This window comes from Varanus komodoensis, unplaced genomic scaffold (assembly GCF_004798865.1).
Source record: "Varanus komodoensis strain SLA01 unplaced genomic scaffold, ASM479886v1 scaffold5, whole genome shotgun sequence".
In the NCBI taxonomy this organism is placed as follows: Eukaryota; Metazoa; Chordata; class Lepidosauria; order Squamata; family Varanidae; genus Varanus; species Varanus komodoensis.
In genome coordinates, this window is record NW_025336087.1 from 10,224,019 (window position 1) to 10,251,923 (window position 27,905).

The following is a 27,905-nucleotide window of genomic DNA, read 5'->3' on the forward strand; positions in this document are numbered from 1 at the left end:
ACACACCTGTCACATTCCTTCTGAAAACTGTCTAGCAGCCCAAAGAGGTACACATAATTACTTGAATTGCAAACCTGGGTAAGAATGGGTGACTATCAAATGGGCCAATTAACAGACAGAAAAAAAATAGTACTGTGAAAAGGCAGAAAGGAACTTACTACACTTACTATACAGCTCCTAGTAACTTAGTAGGAAATTTGACATTACACTTTCTTCAGGGAGCCGGATAACAGAAATGGATGAGGATAGACTTATAAATCTGTCACATGTGTTATTATTGCATATATACATTAAATTAGCTCGTGGTTTTTTTAAAAAGGTTGGGTGGATTTTACTTTTCTATTCTTTGTTCTACATTAATTTATGACTATTTATTCAATTTCTCTTTCCTGTGTTTAAGTAAAACATTTTATCTTGAATTTTATTTGTTCATGTATTATTGTTGTAATTAGTTACTTTGTAAAATGTTGTTCTACACTGTAAACATCCTAGAGCACTTTTCCAATAGGAAAAGTAAAAATAACCTAAATATAGAAATAAATAAAATATATGAGTGCAGTCAATGGGCAAATTATGCATTTCCCCACTGCCACCAACAAACTAATATCTACCTATGATATTTACACTGGCACAAATGGAACTTTCATTTTCTTTTCAGATTAAAGTCTGGATGTAAATTAAAATTTTATTTTGCAGAGAGGAGAAACAATATGTGGACATGAATCTTTGTTGATTACATCTCCATCATTCTGATTTTATAATTACTGAATGGAATACTGAAAGGAATCAATCAGCTTTCAGTTGTTACCTTGGTGAAAGATTAAAACATCGTTATTTGTCATACATATTTCACACTTTAGCAAATTTTAATAAACTGAATGCATGAGAAATAGTGGTATTATCTTTCAGGGCAGCAGGACTCTGATGACATTTCTATTGATTTTAATTCATATTTGTTGGTCAGAATTACTCAGATTCAAGCAAGGCACAGTGTCTCATAATTATCACTAACAAATGAAGACCGCAGAACATCGAAACAGCTAAAATGAAATCATTAATCAAAAATACCATAAAATAATTGCCTGCAAGTTAGGGAGGTCTCATCTTCCTAATCACCATATTTTATGGTATATTGATCTGTTTTTAATTTGTACATGTTGGCAATTTCTCAATCAGAATATTAAGGAGAAGATTTTAAATAATCATGACAAAATGGGCATGCTGGGATGGGGGAGAGAGAGTCTGCCAATGGAAGGAACACTGCCAGGGGATAATGCTTGAATGAATTTGCATATGTTACAGATGGACATATACACCAACTCTCCTTCAACCTGCAGATTTCTTTGCCTACTACTCCCATTATGCCTAAGCATCAGCCATGCAGTTTGGGACTGATGGAGCTGAAGTCCAAAACATCTAGAGGGCACCATGCTGGAGCAGTCTGATGCGCATATATTTACAAATGTGTGTGTGCGCGCGCGCACACACACACACACACACACTTCTCCCAAAGTTACAAACAGAACCATTTCAGATGTTAGTAAATTTCCAGAGTCATCTGTATGGTGTATCAAATCATTCTGGTCACATCCTTTAAAGAAGGGGTCAATTCTGACACAGAGGTATAGCTAAAAACACTCCAAAGCTGTCCTAACCATAAAGCTGCATCTCCAGCTAACTGCCCCACCCTTCTCTGGCTGATGAATTTATGTTGTGGTAACTGATTTTGCCTCCCTTCCTACATTCCCTTGAAGTTAGGGTTATAATTAAGCCCTCCTTTGGAAAGGATGATGTAAAAGGAAGAAATTATTTTTGCCTACATATGTGTTCACTAAACTGTTTCTTAGGTAACTGCATTTCAGCCACATACCTCACTTATTCACAAATACACCCATACAAAAAGAATGTTGTGACACCTTAAAAGCGAACATTATCTGCTGTGGCATAAACATTCTTGGACTAGTCCATGTCCATGGACACAATATTTTTATTTATTACATTTCAATAAACCCATTAGCTGAAGCTCTCTTGATGCTCGACTGGCAACAGAGATATATACAAACATAAATATACTCTGTGTGTGTTTGAGGGATGAATCAGTTTATATCTGGCCCACGTAACTTTCAAAAGTATTGAATCATTACTGTACTTTGTCCAGTCATTCTGCATTTAAAAATGCATTTCTATTATGCATCTTTCTCTAATATATACATGCATGAATTATTACCTAGAGTTAGTACATATTAGGGAAGAAGAGGAACTGTATACAGTAAGATCAGAAGGAACTTATATGCAGAAAGAACTGACAGTGACAATCACAATATTAACAGCGGCCATGTGCAAACTAGTTGCCGCTGCTAAAACAAACAATCTGACACTGGGTAAACCAATTAACAGCAGGATTTGAAAACCAAAATAAAGCAAAGAAAAAAACCCTGTATCCCAGTTCAAACCTCTGCAGACCATATAGACACTGTCTGGGAGTCAGTAATAAGAATAATAAGTAATAAAACTAATAAATTCTGTCATTTTTCTAATTTTATTGTCTGCTGCTGGATTTTTAAAATTATTTTTATAATTTTGTTTTATTGCTCTGATTATATGCCACCCAGAAGACTATATTATGGGGTGGCATATAAATACTGCAAATAAATAAAAGATGTAAACCACTATTTTAATTCCGAATTATTACATAAAAGCAATGTCGCAGTAGCATTCAATGTCTTCTAGTATGGATGCAACCTTAGTCCTCCATAAAAGAGTCATCTAAAACCAAACTCAAAAACTGCTTCAAAGTTTACAGTAATGTTTGACTTTGCGTGTAATAACAGGAGCAAGGATCGCATATGCGCAATGTTGGAGAAATGAAGAGCTCGACCGACTGAAGATTTGATCTTGAATAAGATATTGGACTGTGCAGAAATGGACAGACTGACTTTATCTCTTAAGGAAAAAGAAGATACAGTTTACTACCAAACATGGGACTTTTTCTATCAATGGCTACAGAATTGGAACTCTAATATGGGCTAAAATACATAGCATTTTGCAGAGAGAAATAAGGCTTTGCTCACAGTATGTCTGAAGTCTTTAGAATAATTATTTGTTTAGTGAGTAGAAAACCATAAAACTTTTGAATTTAAAAGTTTACAGTAATGTGTTATACATTCTAAATGGCAGAATGAAGCATATTTTAAAAATCAAATACGAGAGGTAACACCAGGCATCTGAAACCAGGAACTAGGAAAGGGTCAAAGATCAACATTACTCACCACTGCTAAGGGTTTTGATATGTTTTATTGACATTTTTGAGAACTATGTATTTTGTAAGGTGGTGTGGCATTATACCTTATGAGTCATTCCAAAAAGCACAGAAGAGCTTAATGCAGGAAGTAAAACTGCCATCTATAATTGAAATTGGAGCTATTATCATTGGAAAGTACATTTCTGTTTAAACTAACAGGAAATTAGACATTCCCCCTTCAGTGTTATTGTTTACCTTATACTGGAGGTATTACATTATATGGGAGGTGGTTTGGATCCCATCACTGAGGGTCTTCAAGGAAAGATTGGACAACCACTGGTTGGGTATTACATGAGTGGAGTTAGCTGGAGCCAGGGGTCAGACTAGATGGCTCCGGAGGATCCTTATAACTCGCTATGTTTCTGTGAAAACAAAGAAAACAAACACCATAATTGGCGCAAATGTAGAGTGATTCTAAAGACAGATATATAAACTATCTGTATTATAATTTGTAGCTTCTAAGTAGTGGCAATCTGACTGCGTGTCACATTTACTTTGGGGCTTCCAAGGTCCCCATGGGCTTGGACATGTTGTATATGTACTGCCATGTACAAACATCTTTACCTATCCCAAACATGATCAGCACTTTCAGATATTACTGTTCCAAATACAGTCCATTTACGGGTGGGCAGATTTATTTCCCCTCTCCCAAAAATAGGTGATTGGTCAATTGCATGGGTCCAGGTCCCTTGCACAGTTTGAGATCCAGCGGGGTATCTGCATATGCCTTAATGGATTGGGGCACATCCTGGACACAAGTTAATCTGGAAACTGAATAACTGCCAGGGTCCTACTTAAGCCCCTCTGAGACTTCTTCCTCCAACCTCCAACTATGAAATATTTGTGATTCATCATCTAATGTGTCATCTTCTTCCTCATTCTGAAAGGCTGAAATGGCTCTAATAAGGTTTAGCTCTTTGCAGCAAGTGTGCTAAGCTAAAAGAGGCTAGTGTGTTCTTGTTGTTTGCATTTTCAACCAAGCCCCTTCCGCTTTTGGTTCTGACTTCTTTGCTTTTGGCCCAGCTCACCATTGGAATGTGGCCTCTAGGAGTTTCACCAAAACAGAATTTGGTCCTTTCCTCCCCCTGCAATAAAATACTGAAATGTTTCTCAAATTGGATTCCTAGTTGATCTGAACTGTATTTTATCAGCCATCGATTGACCATCACTGAGATTTTTCAAAACCCCTTTGCCACAAGCACAACTTTTTCACATTTATAGTAAATAAATGTGAACTAAAGGATGCCACACCTTGTTTACTTAGAGCATGCAACATATTTTTTTTTTTGCTCACAAAGTTAGTTTCTTTAAGAAAGGGAGGCTCTAAATAACAGAAGTACAAAATGATAGTGAAATATATTGCTAAACATTTAGGGATATGTAGTGGTAACTTTTACCTTCAGTAGTGGTAACATTTTTCTTTTTTTAATAGGACAGCCCATGAAAACTGATAGTATCAACAGAATAATACAGAGTTCCCTAAACTAATGCCCTCCAAATGGGTTGAACTAGGCTTCCATCATCCACAGCCTCTCTAGCTAAGTTGAAATGGACTGGTCTCATGTATTTGCTTCTAGGCAGCAAAGCCAATCCTACATTTAAAATGTGGGCTTCTCTCTCTGCTTTGTACAAGGGAAAGAATAACTTGAGCAGCTCAATCTTGCTCAGAAGTAAGTCCCATCAAGCTCAGTGGGGCCCACCCTATCTAATCTCACAGGCAAAGTGCGATAGCTAAATTTACTGTACAGTCCTATGTACTCAGGGTTAGGTACCGTTGTGTTCCTTGGGCTCTGAGGCCACAAATTTACACTGACTTTTGGGGGTGATCCTCACTGAACTCAGTGGGATTTACTTCTGAGAAGACATGAGCAGGGCTGTACTTTTAGCGTTATTTCTGCCTTTCAAACTGCCATAGTAATAGCCTTGGGGAAGATCACGTGATGATTTGCGTGCCACCATGTACTGCCAAAGCTGCAGGTTCCCTCATAATTCAAGAATATGGCCAACAATCTCGTGCTAAAGATGCTACAGACCATGCTGCATGTGCTGTTATTCAATTTGCATTACTAGACATACCCTGGAAAGAGGAGGAGGCACAGCCATCTATAGCTGGAGGTCTCACACTTTTCCTTTGCTTGAATAGTGTTTGGAGCAGTGGAGGACACCGACTGGGTTCCCATAACGTGACAAGCCATTGTGGGGACAGCCCAGTGAGCTGTCATGTCACCCAAACACAGACTGCTTCCCACACAGTGGCTTATTTGAGAGCAACAAGCCACACTGACAACCCTTGGTTCACTAAAGTGGTTGTTGTGCCCCCATGGGTTGCAGCACTGTTTGAACCCAGTCATTGTGGGTACCAAAATAAACCCCTTCCTGCTCTTGCTGAGCTCACCTGGGCAATCACCAGTGACAACCAGTGGCATATTGGAGCAGCTGTCACACTGGTTTGCCACTCCTTTTAATTTTTAAATTCAGTGATTTTGCACTATTTTTCTAGTTTATTTATATTTTTATTTGGACTTGGATAAGTGTGACTTAAGGAAGTCTCAAATGGGAAGCTTTGCATAGGTAATATCTAAAGTGCCGCAGGCATCATAATCATTGAGCTAGTGAGACTGAAAGTTGGTTCATTTTTTACTTTGCGCTCTCTTGACAGATGTCAAAAAGCTGTTAAGGGAAAGGAAAACCACAAGTAATTTTTCCTATGAAAGAAAGCAACCAACAGGTAACCCAATCAGGGTAAGATCCTCTCCCTGCATATATACTTTAATTGGACTTCACACTTTTCCATCCTTTCCTGAGACTTTAGGTCCTCAGAAGATAGCAAAGTGCCATCACATTTTCAGACAAACACAGTTTTGACAGATAGCTCAGACTTCCTTTTAAAATGGGCTTTTTGACAGGGCTAATCTGCCCCCCCCCTTCAAAAAAAGGACATATACATATGCATGTGCAAATGTCTCTGTCAAAGAAATCTGATTAGCCCTGTGAAAATCCCCGTTTTAAAAGGAAGCCTGACCTTTGAGAACTGTGGCTCATGTCCCCAGCTGCAAAGGTGTTGCAGTCCAATACATCCATAAGGCACCAGGTTGGAAAAGTCAAAAGAAATCATCATGGAGGAGGGCACCCCAAAAAAGAGGGTTTGCTCTATCTCTTCTCTGCCTATCTGGTCTAATACATACACTCTGATCTTGAAGGGTAAGGAGCTACCGTCTGGCTGTTCCAGTCTCCCGACCTCATCCCCTTCCTGTCTGCATAACACAGGAACAGACTGTTTCTTCAGAAGTAGGTTTCACAGGTCCAATGTTCCTTACTCCACAGTAAATATTTTGCAATCTCTAAGCTATCCTCCCCTGCTGGTACCCTCCAAATATATTGACTCCAGCTCTGGAAGTTGTAGATTAGCACATCTGGAGGGCACCAGGTCAGGAAAGATCACCCTAAGCACACAAAGCTGTAAGCACACGAAGTATTCAGCTGAATCCCATTCCTTGGTTTTGCAAAATCTTTGTGAACTCCTAATTATAAGGATTTTTACCCTATCTCTCCTTTATATAATGCCCCCTTCTATAAATTTCCCATTATTCAAACATTTCAAAAATCCCTGAAGCATTTCAAGAAGGAGATTGTAAAGTATTTGAATATGCATTGGAAACCAACCTTATCTCTGCAGTACAGCCATATTGCCTATATCTTCTCTGATCATTACGACTGTTTGCAGTTCTGCCCATGACATGACACAAAATTCACACAATAAATCTAAGTTATAAAAAATAAACCCCTTCATAATGGTTGCATTCAGACATAGTAATACGTTATTCTTTTCCAACATAATGCAACAAGTCTCAGTGAGTCTTGGATTCATTCCCTCCCTTTCTCTTCTCTTTCTCAGAGTGAAGATTGGAACCTTCTGCTTCCATTTTAGATTAACCGCAGATTAGTGTTATCACCAAAATTCTAGCCTGGGGTTAATCTTAACTATGTTGTTATGTGCTGTCATGTCATCTCTGACTTATGGTGACCCTGTGAATGAAAGCTCTGCAAAATGTTCCATCTATGATGCTCAGCTCTTGAAAATTCCAGGCTGTGGGTTCCTTTATGGAGTCAATCTACTACATATTTGGCCTTTGACTTTACCTCACATGATTGTCTTCCCCAAGGAGTTTGTGCCCAAAGTATAACAAACTCAGCTTTGTAATTTTTGCTTCTAGGGAAAGATCTGGTTTGAAATCTTAACTAAAGTTAATTGAAATAAGATTGTTTCATAAACTATATGGTTTGAAGTGGGTTTCTTTTTACTAACCATACCTGCAGTTTGACCAGGTTCAGCTGATATGGCGCACTGTGGTAAAAAATCTGGTTAAGGTCCTGAACATTTCCTCCTGGCCATTCCATAAAGCAGATGTGCAGAAACTCGGGCAGGGCCCACATCCATCCTCCTGTGGTCCCAATCCGGTCCTCTGGCATTCCCTCAACGCCCACTCTTCTCTCTTTTGGCCACACCCTCTTTTGCCCAACTGCGGATCATTTGGTGTTTCCTGGCTTTTGTGCACTTTGTTTCCATTCTAAAAGAGTAAATCCCATTCCTATGCCTTAGTTACTGAGCAGTTCTATCACTCCTGCCCTCAGTGTATCTAAGCCTCCAGACTCTGAGGCTTACTTGCATCCGCTGCTTCAAATGAAGCATGGCGGTATTCTCTGCCACCACCACACCTTGTGCTTTATTTATTTCCAGCTGTCCAGTTTAAATGCAGAGGAGAAGGAGAGAAAGAGGCTGGGGTGCCAGCAGGAATCAGCCTCAGTCCTGAGTCCAAGTCTCCTTCCCTCTCCACTCCGCAGAAATACCAGAAGGCTATCAGGTTGCCCCTGAAGAGCTTTAAGCTGAAATATAGGGACATTTTGGCCCTAGCCCTTTGTCTTTGGCCCCATTCATCACTAGAATGGAACCTCCAAAAGGTTGCAGAGCATCATGTTGACAATAAAGGCACCAGTGTGAGAAAACTCTGAATTGTGCTGAGGTTTAGAAAATGCAACAGAGGCTTCAGTTTCTTAAAATATAATCCTGGTTATTTTTATTTTACAGCATCAGATTAACTCTCAAGTTCAGCAAACAGATTCAAACATGCATAATGACATAATAAATTCCTTGCAAGAGAATTGTATCAGTTCAAATCTCACAGAACAAGGAATTTGCTTTGAAGCACCCCCAAGTGAAAATTGCTCCCATGTGTCATTAATTTTCTACATTTGAGAAAAAACTTGCTTCCAGTTACTAACACAGGAGCCATTTTGAAATGATGGCCCTTCCAATCAAATATCTTGAGGTGGTACAGGTCCTGCACATGGACTGTACCACCTTACATATGCATTTGGTCTGTACTCTCACATAAAGGTAAAGGTTTCCCCTTGACATTAAATTCCAGTCATGCCTGACTCGAGGGGGCGGTGCTCATCTCCGTTTCCTGGCTGAGGGAGTCAGTGTTTGTCCGCAGAAAGTCTCCGTGGTCATGTGGCCGGCATGACTAAACACCGAGGTGCACGGAATGCTGTTACCTGCCCACCGAAGTGGTACCTTTTCATCTACTTATATTTGCATGCTTTCGAACCCTCACATAAGATAGTGGCTAATTTTGCCCATCACTGAAACTTTTAAAAAACACAGCCTATCCCGTGCTGCAAATATCTCACTAGCTGTAAGTTCTTTAAAAAGCAACCATTCAAGAGCATATCTGGTGGATATAAAACCAGTACTGAGGGTCTGCTTCAATAATTTTGGAGATCTTTTTTAAAATACCCCTTTAACTGCAATGAACAAAAAAGTCCACTTCAAAGTAAGATGTTCCCTAGGCTGGATCACTCGGCATAGAAAGAGTTGGTGTAGTTATGATAAATGTCCCAAGCACCAGAATTAAAAGCAAACAAAAAAGCTAACAACTGTTTCAAAGGAATGCAAGATTAAGCACATCTAGGCAATTATCTGGGGAACTGTCTTGCTGGCCATGTACTGTCTTGTTTTTATTATGTAGCCCATAATGTCAGGCTTCTGACATTTATGTGCATGGAACAGTGGTATTTCTCAGAAAACAAAAACAAACAAAAAACAGGCCTTTCTTCTAAGGACTATTTTTAGTCAGGTGAAAAACAAGTTGAAATGTCTCGCCAGAACAGCGATGGCTGCTATGTTCATGCATGTGAGTGGGCAGTAGCGCTCTGACTTTAGCAGGTCCAGTTCCTTTCTTTGCAGATGAATCCCACCAGAGAGGTGGCTGGATGGTGGGAGGGGCTGTGAATCAAATGCAAGTGAATTCTCGCCTGTCTAGACAAAATGAACTTTCATGAACCCCTCCCCAGTCACATTCTCTACTACATAACCTATAAATAGCAGTGGCACTCTAAACACACACTCTCTCTTACACACACACACACAGAGAGAGAGAGAGAGAATGAGAGAGAGAGAGAGAGATTAAAAAGTTAATACGAAAGAAGAAATTTTGAACATCCTGTGCAAGGCACAGAATTGACTTGCTAGCATTCTGCGCAGATGCATGCTAAGAGCAATGGTCAGAATTCTGTTTTTTATATAAAAGAAAGGCCCCATCTTTTATTAGAAACATAGAAACATAGAGAGTCAGAAGGGGCTTCCCAGGCCATCTAGCCTGACTCTCGGCTCTAGCTGGCTCTGCTCACGACATGCCTAACATGTGCATGTCCAGCCTACCCTTGAACACCCGCACCGATGGGGCCTCAACCACCTCCCGTGGAAGCCCATTCCACACCCTCAGGGCCCTAACTGTCAGGAAGTACTTCCTGGCATCCAAATGGAACCAATCCAAATCCAAATCCAAATGGCTCCGTTGGAGCACGTCCTGCCCTCCTCTGCAAGGGAGAACCATTCGGCCGATGGTTCTCAAACTGCTGATTCCCAGGCCACTTTCAGTTTGGCATCAGTGCTGTGGGCAGCCTAGTGCCTCTTTGCTTGACCACCCTATAGGCCAGTGCGGTAGCAGGAATTGGTTAGAAAGCAAGGCTCATATTGTTTATAATGATGGTGTTTAAAACTGGGATAAATGAGAGAAACTGTTACAAGAGAAAATGAATGTAAAAGCAGATGAAAGACAAATGAGACCAGCAGTTGGGGAGAAATTGAGAAGAAAAGACAGAAACTAATACAGAACAATTTGACAGGTGTGTGTAACATGCAGAAAAATAATATATACTAAAAAAGGCTTTTTTAACTTAGAACCTCTAAAACAGCAAATTCAGCCCAAATGGGGAAGCTAACAATGGATAAATCCAGAGACAATGGGCAGGTTGGCAAGTCATGCCAAGTGAGGGTGTGAGGTTGCCATGACTGGTGGCAACTCAGCACATTTTCGGTGACGGACAAACGAAAATCCTGGTTGCTCCTGCCCCTTTCTGGCCCTGCCCCCCCACCCCCCACACACCCTCTGTCCTCTTGCCATGCATCCCAACAGCCCCCATGAGCAAAATCCCCTTTATTACTATATTGCTCCCTAGCTGACTCTTCCTGATTGGTCCAGCAAGGTTTTGAGGGAGGTTCTCCCCCTTCCCTCTCCAGATTGAACCTCCATCTTTTTTCATGATTCCTAGTTAATCCAGCCTCCAAAAGGAGTTTTCACATTAACATAAACTTTTTTTTCAACTTCTCCTTCGCCCACAGTGCATTTACCTGCTTTCCTCTGGTTTCAGAAAGTAAACAAGGTGATGGGCACAGCATTCAGCCAAGCGGAGCAAAGCAAGTGGTGATGCATGTGTGTTGGTAGGATGCTGCAGGCAGCAGAGTTCAGGTGCCTTGAGCAGACCCTCCTGTTGCTGTTCTTTTCATGGGCCTCTACGGTGTCTTCTTCCTACTAACAGGAAAATTCCATGTCCCCAGTTTAGGCATCACAACAGACAACAGCAGTAAGCAAAATTTATACAGTAGACCATTGTTTCCTGCTATGTTTCCAGGCCTGAAACAAGCCATGGTGATATACCACAACCAGACAAAACAACAAGCCCACAATGGTAAAAAAAAAAAAAAAAAGACGACTGATTGTTGTGACATAACCAACTGTATCTAGGGAACAATGAGTGCACAAGAAATATTTCAACTGAAAAAATCCTTGCCAGGGACTCCACAAGCTGCCCATGCTCCCCAGCACCGCACTGCAGCCTGCCAGTAAGTCTAGTTCATACTGTGGGCACTAGTATGCAATTTCCATGTGCAATTGCCTGCCTCATTTATAGAATTTTACAGATGCTGGTGGTGTTCCAAATGTCGTCGTCATCGTTGTCATCATCATCATAATCATCATCATCATCCAGTTGCAATCTTCCTGAACTTTTTCACTGCCTCTTCCATCTTTTTTTTCTCACTACAGAAACTATGTGAAGGACAAAAAGCTGGAGTAAATGCATAATGCCTTCTGAGTGTTATTGGTAGGAGCTTCCATCTGGAAGCCCCCAGTCTGCCACCATGTAATACTACACAATCCTTGCAAAAGCCTTTAAAAATAGATATATTCACTCTCAAAGTTACTTGTTCGTTAATTCCAAACTTACATTCATCCATCAGGACTCCTTTTCTTCCCACAATTGCAGGAAGGGGACATTATTTTAATTTTGTTTAAGCAGACTATTTCACCCACCCCACCCCCAACAGCATATGCCAGCCCTGGAATTCTCTGCTTCTTGATGGAGATCCTGTTACTGGTGGTATTAAAGAACTGAACCCAGGGCCATGGAATGTAGCCGTCTGCATGCTTCTCCACAATCGTGTGCCCCACTCTTGTATTTTTGTATCTGAAAACCTCACATGCAAACTGGCGGTAGGCAGCAGAATGAGCAGGCCAAAAATACAAAGCAAAGCCTTAGCATATGTTATAGCCTCTCAGGCTAAAACATGCAGAGAGGGTGGGGACGAGGGGGGAGAGAGAGAGAGGCAGACAGATATACACCCACCTTCCACATGCTCAGGAATTTTGTTCTCAGCTGTCTGTTCCTTGACTATCCTTCCGGTTGCTATTGCTTGATAAACATAAGACCATAAAGGTAGATTTTTTATATAGAACAGCTTTCCCCCAACTTGGTGCTCTCCAGATGAGAGGGACTACAACTCCCATAATCCCAGCCAGAATGGTCACTGTTACATGGATAACTTGTTTGTGAGAATCACCATTTCCTCTTTCTAATGTATTTGTGACATAAATATTGTATTATATTACAACCTGATGGCCTTGTTGACCCCTTCCAACTCTACTACTCTATGATTCAATAATACCTACTTGGTATTGGTTTTGCTTTCTCCTTTTCCACTTTCTCCTTACATTTTCTTCCATTTTTGGTTGCACAAGACATTCCTTCATGCTTTCTTTTAATGAAGTTCCCCTCCTCATCCTTCCGTACACACCATCTTCCTATTCAAAAAGGCACTCCTCACCATGTCCATTCAGAACAGAGTCCCACTGAGTTCAACGAGGCTTTACTTCCAGATGAGTGGGTATAAAATTGGAACTAATGCTGCATGCTGGATTTCCAAACCCAGAAATTGAGACTATGCAGATTATTTATCATGCTGAGTTGGATACACATGCATGGCATCTAAGAAAATGAGCACATATTCAACCAGGATTGGATGCAGATACACACCTGCGTTTCAATGCGGCTCTGAGCCAATAATCCTTATTAGGATTGCAGCATGTGGGCAGGGATGCTCGTTCCTCCTGATCTTGTGAAGCAGCAGAAAATGTGTGTCTCAGACACCACACAGTCCTTACTAGTGCAAAGTTAATCAACGACCTTTTCTATACAAGTCCTTTAATTCTACTTTCAATAGAATACTCAAACACACAAAAGCATTTCCTTTCCTGCTTTACCATGACATAACCTCTAGGTGGCAAAGCAGTACAGTAGAATGGCTCAAATATACAAGAGGAAATCTCACTTCCTTCATGTTCATATGCAAATGCCACATTTTCCCTAATTTACAAATTCTGACTGAAAATGCTGGTTATACACAGAAACAAAACGGGAGAGAACAATGGTACGCGATGAGTGTCTTGATTAGAAAAGCCCAGTAAACACAGCTTGTTATATGCACAGATCTCTGGATCAGGTCCATGAATATCTACCCTGACATAACCAACCTGTCTGTACATTATGTTCACAAGAACAATTTGAAAAGCAATTCCTGCTCTTCCTTGAGAGGTAAAACCCTCTAAAACCCTATGCAAACAATGACTCTTGTCTCTCCAAACTCCAAGCAAGTGCCTTCCTGAGGTCAAATTTTCAGAAGGCTACATATTTGTTCTGCTGTTTGGCAACATCTCCCCCTTCTGGACATATAAAGATATTGAAATCCATCAGTGCTTAAGTGCATAATTGGGAATGGAGGCTGCTGGTGGTGGTAGTGGAACATCTCCAACATCAGCCAGAAAATGGGATTCTGATCTGCCATTTCCACACAATGGAACTCTAAAGCTGAGATAGAGTTGCAGGCTAGCAGACTGTGTGGGTTTTTGACCCATCATTTCTCACAAGTAAAGGGTTCAGTTTCCAAGAACGGAGAGCTTCTGACTCACAGGACAACAATGTGACACTGTAGAAAGCAGCTCGCCATCTGGCATTTGCATGGGGTGAATTTACAAACGGTCAAGGTCAGCAAACACAGACAGCAACTGCACTCTTCTCCCTCCCTGACCTTTCCTTTGAAACTCAGAGAGAGATATATTATCAATTGTACTGCCTGAAGGATGCTGTGAGTCACTAGACAAGCAATGCCCTAGCAACACAGTTCTCCTGGCTGGATATCAGTCACATGAAGGAGACGGTGGCACAAGCTCCTCCTTTTCCCTGAGCAGTAAAGGCTGTGTGGGCCAAGAAGCACTGAATGTTCCCAACTACTCTCCTCCCAGTCAGGGCAACATGGGCAAGTGGAACTTCAGCTCTGTGCTGATTAAACAGTCCTAGAAGCTTTTGCAAGAGCAACATTCACAGAGAGTATTTCCTTAAGCAGCAGAACCTGATCCTCCCATCCAGTCACCATGAGTCAAGCAAATTTTTTGTTTTTATGGGGTTCAGGCAGGTTAACTCACTTTTCAGGGAACACTCTTACTCTTACAAAACATGAACATGCATTTACATTTAAATGCATGACAGCAGCAGCAGTTGCCACCAGTGCTCTTAAAGCACGGAATACAGACTGGCATAGATTAGTCTTCATGGTTTTATAAAAGCCAGCAGCAATGAGGCCATTTGAGGAGTTCCAAAGGTGTAGAGCCATCACTGAGAAAGTCATATTCCCAGCACTGACCAGTCTACCAGCCCACACAAGTAGACCTGGGAGCACCACCTCTTGATATGAATCCCAGTGCCTGAGCAGGTTCACACCAGCAAAAACTACCACCTCACCAGTTTTGTTAATGAGCAGCACAATCTTCTACATGTTTACTCAGTCAGAAGTATGTCCTGTTAATTTCAGTGGAGCTGCTCTCTGATAAGTGTGCATAGGATTTCAACCTAAATTTTTAAAAACTTAAAATCACTCTTTAATTGCAGCACAATCATATGTACAATTATTTAGAACTAAGTCCCATTAGATCATGGGACCTTCTCTAGGCAAGTATGTCTAGAACAGAAGCATAGGAAGCTGCACCAGAAATTCAAACACTACAGTGCTCCTTATTACAATATGCAAATAGTGTTGCTCATCCCCCCGCCCCCAGCAAAAATTTTCTCTTTTAAAACCTTACTTGCATCAGTGGAGCTATAAGCAATCAGCAACCAATGGGGTGCCAAAAGACAAGGAGAAATTTTGTTGTGGGTAGGGGGCGGGGGGGTACTCCCCCTGCTGCTCTCTTGATAATCCCAACCACTAAAAGTTTGAGAATTTTGCAAGAGAAAATGTTTCCCTGTTTCACAGAATGGGAATGTGACCACAAAAATGGGGAAGCATTTTCAGTTCCACTTCAAGTAGGATTAAACAGGTGAATGTCACAGACAGGCAATGCAACAGAAGAATAAAGGCAGAAAAATAAGCTCAGGCAGGCCTATGAGAGGCCTAAAAAGTTAAGGCAAGAAGTTTGGGTCAGAAGCAAAAAAGGAATGTAAGTGAATATCAGGCTTTGTGGAGCCTTGACTGATAAGTGAAAGAATCGACAGTAACCTCTGAACCCTTTCCTCTTCCACCCTGCAAGTGGAAGGCTGCCCTTCCCACAGAATTAAAGAAAACAGAAGATAGCATCATCCCTTATAAGCCAGAGTCCCCTAACGGTCTCCTGCTGAAAATAGTCCTGCTTCTCCTGAAAGCTCCAGCCCAGCTCTTTGTCAAAGGAACCCATTCCGGATTTTTCATCCTCCCCTGCAGCAGCTTCCCCATCCCCCTCACCCAGCAGATTTCTTCTGTCTACTTAGTGAATTTACCATACACACCTTCCCATTATTCTTTTAAAAATCTGCCTGCAACTCAAATAAAGTGGTATGACCTTGCTGACTGGAATATATTCTGAAAGAGGGGAGTGGGGGCTGCTAATGTTCTTTAGCTGAATTCCCAGAGAGGATATTGCTGAAGAAGGAAAGCAAAAGAAACTAGCTGGGAAAACGGAGCAGGGCAACTTTGCATACAGAGAATAAGAGAAACTAAGACCAAATTATGAGCTGAGGAAGTCCTGCCACCATCTCCATATCTCAGTATACCGAGGAAAGGAGAGGAAATTGGGTTGCCAGTGGCAGGAGAGAACAGACTCCCTTGCCCATCCAGCAAAAAACCCCTTTTTTCTGGCAGACTCATTTAAATGAAATAATCCATCCTGCCTGATTGCCAATTCTTACTTGCAAAGATCACAGACTGTTGGTGTGAGTGTTTGATGAAGGCTTCTGAGTTTAGGAAAGAGCAGTCCAAAGAAAAGGTTGCATTTGCAGGAACAGAGACAGGGCTGATGTGAAAGAAGTGGATGAGCTGTGATTTTTCTCCCTCCCTCATTATACTGGAGCCCATGAAGCTGAGTGGTAGAAGATGCAGGACATATAATAGGAAGTTCAGGACATATAAACAGGAAATATTTATTCACATAGTGCATGATTAAACTATGCAATTTACTTCCATGAGATGTAGCAATGGCCACTACTTTGGGATAGATTTAAAAGGGAATTAGAGGAGTTCATGGAGGAAAAGACTATCAGTGGCTACTAGTCCTGATGGCCACATACTATCTTTACCATCAGAGTCAGTTTGCCTATGGACACCAGTTGCTAGAGAACATGAGCAGGAGGGTCATGCTCTGATGTCACTGGACATTGTGAGGACAGAATGCTGAATTGAATAGACCTTTGGTCTGATCCAGCAGGGCTCTTCTTGTGTTGCTGACTGTGGAACACCTAAGCAAAGGGAAGAATCCATAATAATGATGAAGATGATAGTTGATATTTTCCTTAATTTCAATGCAAATCTCTTTTGAGATGCCTGTGTCAAATTTCTTTTTGAGCCAAAGTATTAAAAGACAGGGGCTGGAATTTTAATAATACAATAATTCCCTTTGTAAGTACAATCCCTATAATATAAATTGCCACTGCATGGCACTGTATGGGTCAAGTCATGTGCTCATCAACTCCCTTGCTGTATGCTGATATATATTAAATAATAGTTGCACAGCAGTGAGATGGCAATAAAATGTTTGCTTTCCCTTTCCCTTCAAGAACTGTATCAAATTAAAAGAGAAAGTTTGTATTACATGTTTGAACTTTACATGGCATTGAGATAGGCCAAACTAGATTATCTTGACTGATTGTTTAACATGCCACATACAGATGCTATGTAGATAAAATACAATAAGCTCCATGTACACTCTCCTGATTTCCACCGGGAAAAGGCAGCATACATGTGTAATAGGATAGTTACCTGATGACTTAAAGTGCCAATCTACCCTGCTAGTTTATCATAACCTACAGTCAAAATGTAGCTCTCTCATATCATTTTGCTGTCCCGCAGTGCCAGAAGATTGACAACACACTACCAAGCCTTCAAGTAGGAATGACAGGTTGTGCGGGTCTATACCCACACCCTACTCCATCCTCACTTTTAGCAGAGATTCTGGGACTATAAGCTTCAATAGAAAGCAGAAATTCAGCAGGGTGATCCTTTCCAACTGAGGTAAGAAGTGTTCTATTCATTGACTTCCTGATTAGCAGGAACCTGTTCAAGACTCATCAGGCTGACAGGAGCAGGGAGTAGGAAAAAAATCTGGCAGCTCTCCCAACAGACATTGCTCTGGATTGCTGGAAATAAGGGTCCTGAGCGTCTTTTCTGCCCTCTAAAGTATGTCACTACATGTACATTAAGAGGTAATTAATCTGAATGAAATGATGCTGGGACAACATGTTCTGATACTCATCTCTTGCCCATGTGTCCAAATTAGCTTACCATGGGTTAATCACAGGAAAGAAGCATTCATTGACACCAAGCATCAAATGGCCAAGTTTTGCTCCAGAGTACAGCTGGAATGTCTGTACTTTCGGTGTCACAGTCACAGTGTCGCCTTTCACAGCGGCTGGATTTGCCCAAGAAATTGTCTCCTGCTGCTAGAGGCCAACTCAAGCTGGGCCTTTGACAAGAAATCCAGCCAGCATGAACAGGGTGGGCAGACGGGTAGAGACAGACCCCAGACTGCATTGCCATGATGATCAGGGTCAGGTCAGCTCAGGAGATGAAACAGAATGTAATTTCACACCCTGGAGCTCCTAGGCCTGGATTGCATGTTGTGAAATTACACACATTCTTCAGCTGGAAGAGTTAGAAAGTGAGAGTAAGGGAGAGAGAAAGAGAGACACTTGACCTCCTGTCCTATATGCAATAAATTGAGAATATACGTAAATGCTGTTGAATTCCACAGTAGTGGAACTTTCTTCCCACAAGCCTGACATGGATGGAACTGTTAGTTGCAATCAACACCACCCTTCCTCCGGTTGATGGCTTGTACTACAACTCCCAGCATTCCTAATCATTTCCTGTGCTGCATGAGGTTGATGGGCATTGAAGTCTGGAGGTAGTCACCAGGTTGTGTAATACTTTAAAACACATTTGGGAGCTGTTCCAACAGATACAATAAGACTTACAGTCAAGCAAACCCACATCATGTTGGGCTCTGAGACTTTGATGTCCCCCACACACACATCCCTCAACTCACTCCAACCTGGTACCCTGAGAGCTAGGTGATTCTGAGTCCTGTAGCCCAACTCATTTGAAGGCCCACTGACTTACTATATTTATTTCCCACCATTTTTCCTACAAGTAATTCAAGGCAGCTAACATAATCCTCCTCCTCTCCATTTTATCCTCACAACAACCCTGTGAGGTAGGCTTGACTGAGAGAGCCAAAGTCACCCAGTGAGCTTCATGACTAAGTTGGGAATAGAACCCAGGTCTCCCAAGGCCCAGTCCAGCACTCTGACCCCCATACCACACCAGCTCTGGAGAGCAAACTCCTACTGAGTTGGGAGGATGACCCATAGCTCAGTGGTTCCGCTTTGCATGCAAAAGCTCCCAGTCTCAGTCCCAGCCACCTCCTGTTAGAAAAGACCAGCGGGCAATGAGGAGGACCTGAGCCTGAGGCCCACTGCCAACTGGGACAGAGTTTGACCTACCTTCCACTGAACCCGGCAGGAATGGGCTTCCTTGCACCCAGACTGGGGCACCAGTAAAAGGAATCCATGTAGTTTGGACAGGATGGAAAACACTTCTGAGAACAATGGGGATTTATATTTTCTATAGTGGAGGAACCACGGTTTTATCTTCTAGGGAAGGGCCAGGGCATACCTGTCATCATGATCTGACATCCTAAGGCTAACTGACAGTCTACAGACTCTTCCTCGCCCATTCCGTCTTGGGAATCGCGTGCAGACACTATGACTTCACCGTGAAGTCAGATTTTAACTCTTTTCTCCCTTCGCCCGCCCGCCCGCCCGCCCGGCCTTTGATAACATCTTGCCCAAAACGGCACTCTTGGAGATCTCAAAACCCTGCACATCCGTTAGGTAACACGACTTTCAAGCGTTTGCTTATGTACCCGTTTTTTCCTCAGACTGTTCTCACGTTTTCTGCGCCAGATGTCGGGCGACAGGTGGCGCTCTTGCACTCCTTTTTTTTTTTTTTTTTTCTTAAACGTCCTGTCTGGGAGAGACCATTGCGGCTAGAGCGGATAGGTGGCCAGGAGCGCGAGCGAGCTCCGCTCAGCCTAGCCTAGCCTAGCCTCCCCTCCCCTCTACTATCTGCAATCAGAGGTTCCGGCGGCAAGTGAAGACGTGGCTCTCGGCGCCTCTGTTTCCGGTTCCGCTGCGGGCCAAGGCCTGCCAGCGGGCCTTACCTCGCATTGCATGTTCGCCGACGGCGTCCTCAGCCCGCGGAGGATGAGGAAACCGCTGGGTGCGGGTGGCGGCTGAGGAAGCCTTCGCCCGAGAGCCCCCAATGGAGGAGAAGTTCAGCGGCGGCGAGGCCCTGGCCGGAGGCGGGCGGCTGGGGCCCGTGGATGTGCCCAGCGCCCGGTAACGGCCCGTCCCGGGGACGCTTTGCTGAGGGAGGCGAGCAGGCACGGGAGTGAGGGTCCTCTCCTTCCCTTTGCTTCACTATGCGAGGGACTGAGGGAGGCATTGCAGCTCTTACTACGACCCCTTCCCACCTCGAACCTCTAGAGGCCTTTCCGTAAGCCTCCTGCAGTGGGATCGAAAGCAACCAGGCATCCGCTTACGCGAGGTCCAGACACCTGTCCTGCCTGGCTAAACATAGGCGAGCGATTAAAAGAATAATTGGTCTCCTGTTCTTTTTGACCTGAAAACAATGGAGAGTTCTGTAGCACTGACAAATATATTACGGCTAACAGTATATTTGTTAGTCTTTAAGATGCAATAAGAATCTTCGTTAGCATTGCTGCAACAGGCTAACACATCTGCTTCTCTGGATTTTTAAAATAAAAGCACAGAGGCGTTGTTAAGTTTACAAAGAGCTTTCTGGGGTGAGTCTGTTGCAGTAGAATCCTTGTAGAAGAATCCTACCCAGTTTCCTGTGGCATGAGTTGAGAGGAGTCAAAGTTCACATTGTTGAGCATAGCATCAGCAGATTGTCAAAGCAGGCCCTAGTGTGCAGAAGTTTATGCTGTTAAAATTGCCAGAGTATGGCCCTCATAGTTCACGCTGCAAGAAACTTAACAAAGTAGAAATATATTTAACTTTGTTAATGCAACACTGGGAGATTGAGCAGGTTTGGGGTGTCAAGCTGGAACTGTCAGTTTTCACCCCGCAAAGCTATTTTAAAGGAATGGGAGCCTTCTTTCACCTGGTGGTTGTATTGCCTGGTGAAGACCTAGCACTGGATCATGTATCTAAACACTGCATTAGATGAGAAATATTTCATAGAGACAACATCAAATTCTTCTATGTAATTCATTGGGTCATTTAATGTGTTGCCAAGTTGTACACAGTCCTATACATTTCTGCATGTAGATTTTAATGTGAAGTTGCTGCAGGTTTGTACATTGCAGTGTGTACATGCACTGAAAATTCACAATAATACGTGTACAAGCATTTGCATGTAGTTTTAGTGATCATGTGTGGCGATTTTCAGGCCTGAGAAACATGATTAATAAAAGAGTTGGATTGTATGTGAAGTAGCCTAAAAGCCTCAGAAGCTTCTAGATCTGGAAACCTATTTATGGAATCTGTTATTCCAGTTACAGAATTCTTTTAAATGTTGTGCTTCTGTCAACCAACTGTGCTGGTTGCTGGTATGGCAGCAGGATTTTGAATTACACATTATTACATGTAGATGTGTTTGAGCAACCTTCTCCCTCTCACTGTTAACAATCTGTAGACTAGTTGTCTTCAAACTGTAGTATACAATTACAGTATCCCTTAGTTTTCACAGTCTGTTAGTTATATGTTGTGTGTACTACACAATCATCTACAGCATTCCATAGATTTAGTTGGTTGAGGACCTTCCCAGACCCAGTGTTCAAATTTTGCTGTATGTGCAAGTGAGAATTTTGGCTAGCTAGTTTGCAACCCTGACTGCTTTTTAGAAGGGCAAGGACTAAAGCTGAAGCTCAAATACTTTGGCCACCTAATGAGAAGGAAGGACTTATTAGAAAAGATCCTGATGCTGGGAAGGATTGAAGGCAAACGGAGAAGGGGACAGCAGAGATTGAGGTGGCTGGATGGGGTCACTGGAGAGGTGGGTGTGGGCTTGGGTGTACTCCAGGGGATGGTGAAGGACAAGGGAAACCTGGAGAAATGTTGTCCATGGGGTCGCAAAGAGTCAGGCATGACTTTGTGATCGCATAGTTTTATACACTGCTGGACTGAACTCATCCCAGAATAACACATTTTTAAATCTTGTATATGAGACTCAAGACACTCACAGCTTTATGGTATGTAGAAATATATGTATATTGATGCATCAGGTGGAAATTCTCTTTTTCATAGCATTCTAGTTGAAGGATGATTTGTAGAGTAAGCTTGTGCATTCAGGGCCCATTGAGTTTCTTTAGTCATGTTTTGATCAGCTATTGCAAATCAGATATAATTTGGACAGCTAGTTATTAGATAAATGGTTATGATAACCTTTGGGCAGTTGGAGGTAAATTATGTTGAGTTCACTAACTCAGTGCTTTCCAGGTTACCTGAAATAAATGTATATCCTTATTTGAAAGTTTAACAGTATTTCACAGCAACTCTCTTCTTGTTTTGTTTTTTTCCAGCCTGACTAAATATATTGTGTTGCTGTGTTTAACAAAATTTTTGAAGGCTTTAGGATTGTTTGAATCCTACGACCTCCTAAAAGTAGTCCACCTTGTACAATTTATCTTCATAGTAAAACTTGGGTAAGTTACTTGTACTTGAACAGCTTACAGCATTTTCAGCACTTCCTTATCGATATAAGTTTTGTATCCAGACACCTTTGGTTTTTTCTTTGTTATAGAAAATTTACTATTGAGTCTATGGGGCAGGGGAGATGTGGTCTTATTGCCAAAGTATGACTTTCTTGTCTTCATTCCTTTTCACTGAAGCAGTCGGTGTGGGCTCGGGTGGACTCCGGGGGAAGGTGGAGGATAGGAGAGCCTGGAGGAGTGTTGTCCATGGGGTCGCGATGGGTCGGGCACAACTTCATGAATAACATAAAAATAACACATGGCCATTTTTGTCCTGCACTAATATCTTCACAAAGCATTGTTGTTGTTGTTGGTCGTGAAGTTGTGTCCGACCCATCGCGACCCCATGGACAACATTCCTCCAGGCCTTCCCACAAAGCATAATCAACACCAAATTGTTGAGACCATGTTCAGAAATATGTTTGCAAACAAGTTTGAACTAATTATGTGTGGTGAAAATTTGAATGGAAATGTGTACAGTGTTTCCTTGTGATGCATCAGGAAATTTTTCTAAGAACTGATACACTTCGTGTTATTTCTTGTGTTCTACTAATAGTAAAATGCTGGTTATGTATACTCCTTACATTACAATTGTCTTACGTAATCATTGTTCATGTCTGGTGTTTTGAAAAGCACAATCCCAGTCTGCTTTCTGCAGCATGTTACAAATCATAAGCATGCATAACTAAACATGCAGTTGTCTGTGGCTGGATTGAACTTGATAGCATGAAAAGAGCTGACTGGAAGCCTCCTGCAATGATTGTCACACATGCTGTTCTTTGCTGCACGTGTACTTTAGAGCCACAATCAGTCGTGGTTTCCCAGATTAAGGATACAGCAGCAAATCTCCATGTTTAATGCTCATATTATATGTGTTTTCACATTAATTATTACCCAGAAGAACAGTCATGGAGGACATTTGGAAATGTGTGAAGTATTTATTGCATTGTGTATCATCCAATAGCTTAAACTCAATTATTAGCCATCAATCAGTATGAAGCTAATAGTTGTGGGTTTGTTTTCTTTTTGTATGATTGTGATGTAAATGTACTGATTCTGGAAGACTGTTTTAAACATAAATGTTAATAGCTTCTGTACTACTCCTTTCAGCTGCAAAGGCTCCAAAGATAGGCAGTATGACAGTCCCCACCCTCAGGCTTGTAATCTAAATTTAAAACACAGCATATAAGGAATAAAGAATGAAGAGAAAAGGATTTAATTAGGGCATAATTAAAATGGGTTTTTAAAAAGCCTGCTTGAAGTGATGGTGACACCGTTCTTCCTCTCCCACTCATGAAGGAGATAATTGTAATGGCCTCTGCAAAGGGAGGAGAGTTGCAGTCCCCAGTTGGTGAAACTGGCACACAGAAAAGGTGGTGATGGTATACTGTCTGAACAATGACTTTTTCTAAACTGAATTCACATGATCTAATAAAATCCCTGTTTTCATAGGTCTGCATTTTTTATGATTTTGTTTCAAAAACCATTTTCATCTGGAAAGCCTGTCACCAAGCATCAGGTGAGTAGAATATTTATTATATACACCCTGTTTGTTAGGGGTAGCATACCCTTAGACTCATTGAAATGAATGACCCTTGTGTGAGATTGTGAGTGTTTATTTCAGTGAAGCTTGTACAGTAGTTCCTCAATGGGTTTGTTTTGCACAGAACTTTACAAAATTCCACCCTGAAAGAAAACTTCACTTTTCTGTCAACACAGCATGTCTAGAGGTTTAGGAATAAATTTATCTAGTCCTTTTCATGTCTTGTTTAGAAGTGTGGAAAGAGATGTGTTTTATGCTCATCTAGCTCTGTTTTTTACAGTGTGCATTTTTCTTTAGTACTACTAATGTAATAACAGGGAATGCGTCACCCTCCAGTTGTTGTTGAACTGCAGTTTATTTATTAATTTATATTGTGATTTATATCCTGCCTTTTTCCTACGAAGGGCTCAAGGCAGCTTACATCATTTTCCTCCTCCATCTTATCCCCACAACAACAACCCTGTGAGGTAGGTTGGGCTGAGAGTCTGTGACTGGCCCAAAGCCACCCAGTTGGCTCCATGGCTGAGCGGGGACTAGAACCCAGATCGTCTGAGTCCCAGTCCCATGCTCTTAACCACTACGCCACACTGGCTCCCATTCTCTACTGGCTATGGCTGATGGAAGTAGAAGCCCAATAACATCTAGAGGTCCACATATTCCCCACTACCAGCTAAATAGTTCTCCATCCACTATATTGCAGAATGAAGTGGACCTTACATTCTTCAGGGCTACAATGCTTAAAGCCTCATTTGTTCATTTAAAGTCTCCAAGTAACAGCCAAATAGGTGACCAAGACAAATTTAAACAATGTGAGGACCAGGCTTCATTGTCTGTGTTTCCCTTAAACTTTGGTAACTCTTTTGTTTGCTGCTAAGAAACTAATTAGGGGTAGTTTCTTCTCTAGACTGATAGCATTTTGCCTCATGGTATAGATTAATTCAATTAAACCATGAGTTACAGGGGTATTAGGTTGAATTAAACTTTACTCCATTGAGAAGTACCTTTACTAAATGGCCTTTTCAATCACATGACTAGCAGAGCCTGGTATTCCTGCAAAGCCATGGTGGCAAATAACATTGGCAGTTTTTTATGGGATCAAGCACTATCCTGCCTGTTATGTGAGAATTCTAGGGAGAGATTACTTATGAGACTGTTTAGAATTTTTTATGGGATAACAGATTTTGGCAGGATTTTGAACTTGCTGGCTAATGTTAAGTTTATTATTTATTTAAAAAAAGCTTAGAAAACTAGAGACACCTATGTTAATTGATAATCAAGATAATTAATAATTGGTAATTAATCAAGGTAATCACTTGTTAAAGAAGTCTTTTGTTAAGAATGATGTTGGTCTAATGCCATGGATTATATCCCTCAAGTATTGAGAGAGAATTTATTTTTAAAAAATTATTTGGGTGTATGTTGAGTACAAATATTGATACAATATTTTCTATTGCAGTGGATCAAAATAATAAAACATGCTGTTGTAGGTTGCATAATTTCGCTTTTGTGGTTTTTTGGCCTTACGCTGTGTGGACCTCTAAGGTAAATATATCCTTGGGAATACTTATTTTTATTTATTTGGATGTTTATAAACTGTCCTTTATTAAAAGGTATAACATTGAATGATAAATATGTAGTAAAATAATTAAATACAATAATAAACAGACAGCAGGCAGAATTCATAAAACAGACTTACTAAAATGTCTGTTTTATGAAAAGAAGGTTTTGACTAGGTACAAAGTTCACACCAGATGCCCTCCATGGTGTTCTGAAAATAGGATGCCACAACAGAAAAGTTGTTGTGCAATGAGTAAAAACCATGTTGAGAAGAGTCTCCTCTGCAGATCTTAAGACATGGGCAGGCTGGGATAGAAACAAAAATTCCTCCAGGTATTTATGTCCCAAGCAAGGTATGTACCAGCAGTTGAGTCTCCACATCCCCAGTTCCAGTGTGGGACTGAAAAGGGAAGTGGGATAATTTTGTGCCTCCCAAAGCTAAGCTCAACTGTGGAGGCATCTGCAACCCCTCCCCAACTGCAAGCTGGAGAGGAAAGTGGGAATTTTCTCATCACTTTTTTCAGATAAAATTCTCTTTTATTACACTTTTGTAATAAAGTACTCATCATGATGAGGCGGGCAAGCAGAATTGTAGAATGTGATCTTAAGGGGATATGATGGAAATCAGTGGGAAAGACACTGAGTTTTTGTAGTATATATTACTGTCATAAATGAGATTTTTTACTTCTTGTTTTGCAGAACTGTGTTGCTTTTTGAGCATAGCGATATTGTTGTAATTTCGCTGCTTAGCATACTGTTTACAAGTTCAGGAAGTGGACCAGCAAAGGTATCCCATTTATTTTGAAAAAAGATATAAAATATGTGACCATAGATCATCCATCTGTTCATACTTTATTTGTACTCTTTACATGGAATGTGTACATGTTTAAAATGAGATGTACAGGAGCTCTTCTACTTCAGAGAGAATAAATTCAGAGTATGCTGTATTGCATTTAACTGTTGTAAACCATCCAGACAGCTTTGGCTGTTGGGGAATATAGGAATGAAATAAGCTAATTATTAGCTTATAGAAATGAAGTAAGCTAATTATTTAAATAAACTTAAGAAGGGTTGAGATTTAAGGGTTTGATGCTTAAGAAGCATCAAAAGAAACATTTAATTTCCCCTGCTGCCTTTCCCCTTCTGAAAAGTGTAGAAGTGCATTGTACTGAACTTATTTTGGGTGGGAGTTTTGGGATATATGTCTGAGTCTTGGTATAACCAGTTTTTTTAATTGCTGGGGGCGGTTGTTTTTTTTTTTTTCAGACAAGAGGTGTGGCCTTTTTCTTTATTGCTGTGATCTGCTTGTTGTTTTTTGATAATGATGACCTCATGGCTAAAATTGCAGAACATCGTATCCTTTCTGACCAATGTATACAGAAAAAATATTGTTCTTCATGCCTAATTTATTCTAGAAATGTTTTGCTGTTAATGAATTAATATTTTGTTATTTTTCCTACCTGAGTTGCATGTCTATTGCAAAATATCACAGTTTACTTCTATGTGGTTTGGTTCATGCTTAGTTCAAATACCTATTTTTGAGAGAAACTTTCTAGATAGAGGGCATAAGAACATTATCAGTGGCTACTATTTATGATGGCTGTCTATTACCTTCAGTATTGTCATGCACTCATGTGATAATGGAAGAATAAAAACTTGCAATAAACCAGAAAAAGAGAAAGTGTAATGATACTGTGTTCGCTACCAATATACAAGTCATTATTGTCTGTGTAAAAAAAAGTTAAACCGCAAAAAAAGTACTGAAAATTAAAGAAAAAGATAAAAAGGAAAGAGAAAATAAAATGGCCCCCAGTTTTCCTGAATAGCTAGGTCTTAATGTTTTCGCTAATACAGCCCACTACAGAGCATAGGTCTGCTTGGCTGCACAGATAGAAAGGTCTATCTAGATATCTCCCATACTTCAAACATCTAATAAATTCAGAGCGGAGTCTCGGATGTTAAGCAAAACAGATGAGGATTGGAGAGGAGAACTAGTTTTTGAAGGCCCAAGCCATTTAGGGCTTTTAGTGCAAGAACCAACTTGTGTTGGTTTAGGTCAGACAAGAGGAAGTACTACAGCATGTAGTTAAACACTGGAATTCATAACATAAGATGCAATGATGACCCCCAATTTGGGCTGCTTTAAAAGGGGATTAGACAAATTCATGAAGGAGAAGGCTATCGTTGACTTCTAGTCCTGATGGCTATATGTTACTTTCAATATCAGAGAAGATGGTATATGCGCATCTATGTGTGCTGGTTGCTAGGGTAGATGAGTAGAACCATGTTATTGCATTCATGCCCTCCTTGTGGGTTTCCCACAGACAACTGGTTCACCACTGTGTGAACAGAAGGGTGGACTAAATGGATCTTTGGTCTGATACAGCTTGGCTTCTCTTATGTCCTAAATTGTGCCTGGAATAGGTGATGTGATGATGTGTTTAAGTTGCCCTGTTCTGGACAACAGCCTAGTCACAACATTCTGTACCAGTTGAAGTTTCCAGGCATGTTTTAAGGGTATCCCCATGTAAAGGGCTTACAGTAATCCAGTTTGAAAGTCACTAACAACAAATTACTATGCATGTTT

The 27,905-nt window shown here is 41.1% G+C and overlaps 1 protein-coding gene and 1 long non-coding RNA gene across 5 annotated transcripts in view; one reads left to right on the top strand and one right to left on the bottom strand.

The window, feature by feature from the left end:
* Positions 1 to 3,336: 3,336 nt before the first annotated feature.
* LOC123031678 lies at positions 3,337 to 19,128 on the bottom strand. Its single transcript, XR_006416360.1, has 3 exons — positions 18,944 to 19,128; positions 10,995 to 11,175; positions 3,337 to 3,663 (listed from the first exon to the last, which is right to left on the bottom strand). It is a non-coding gene; the product is annotated as an uncharacterized LOC123031678 (long non-coding RNA).
* Positions 19,129 to 19,611: 483 nt separating this feature from the next.
* SLC30A5 (solute carrier family 30 member 5) overlaps positions 19,612 to 27,905 on the top strand; it is a 22,201-nt gene continuing 13,907 nt past the window's right edge. Inside the window, exons 1-6 of one of the 4 annotated variants that reach the window (XM_044446345.1) lie at positions 19,612 to 19,840; positions 22,048 to 22,170; positions 23,671 to 23,737; positions 25,218 to 25,303; positions 26,018 to 26,105; positions 26,585 to 26,672. In XM_044446345.1, the coding sequence (XP_044302280.1) occupies positions 19,764 to 19,840; positions 22,048 to 22,170; positions 23,671 to 23,737; positions 25,218 to 25,303; positions 26,018 to 26,105; positions 26,585 to 26,672 (529 nt within the window). In that variant the 5' untranslated portion in view covers positions 19,612 to 19,763. The other 3 variants (XM_044446347.1, XM_044446346.1, XM_044446348.1) reach the window with 3 other exon arrangements.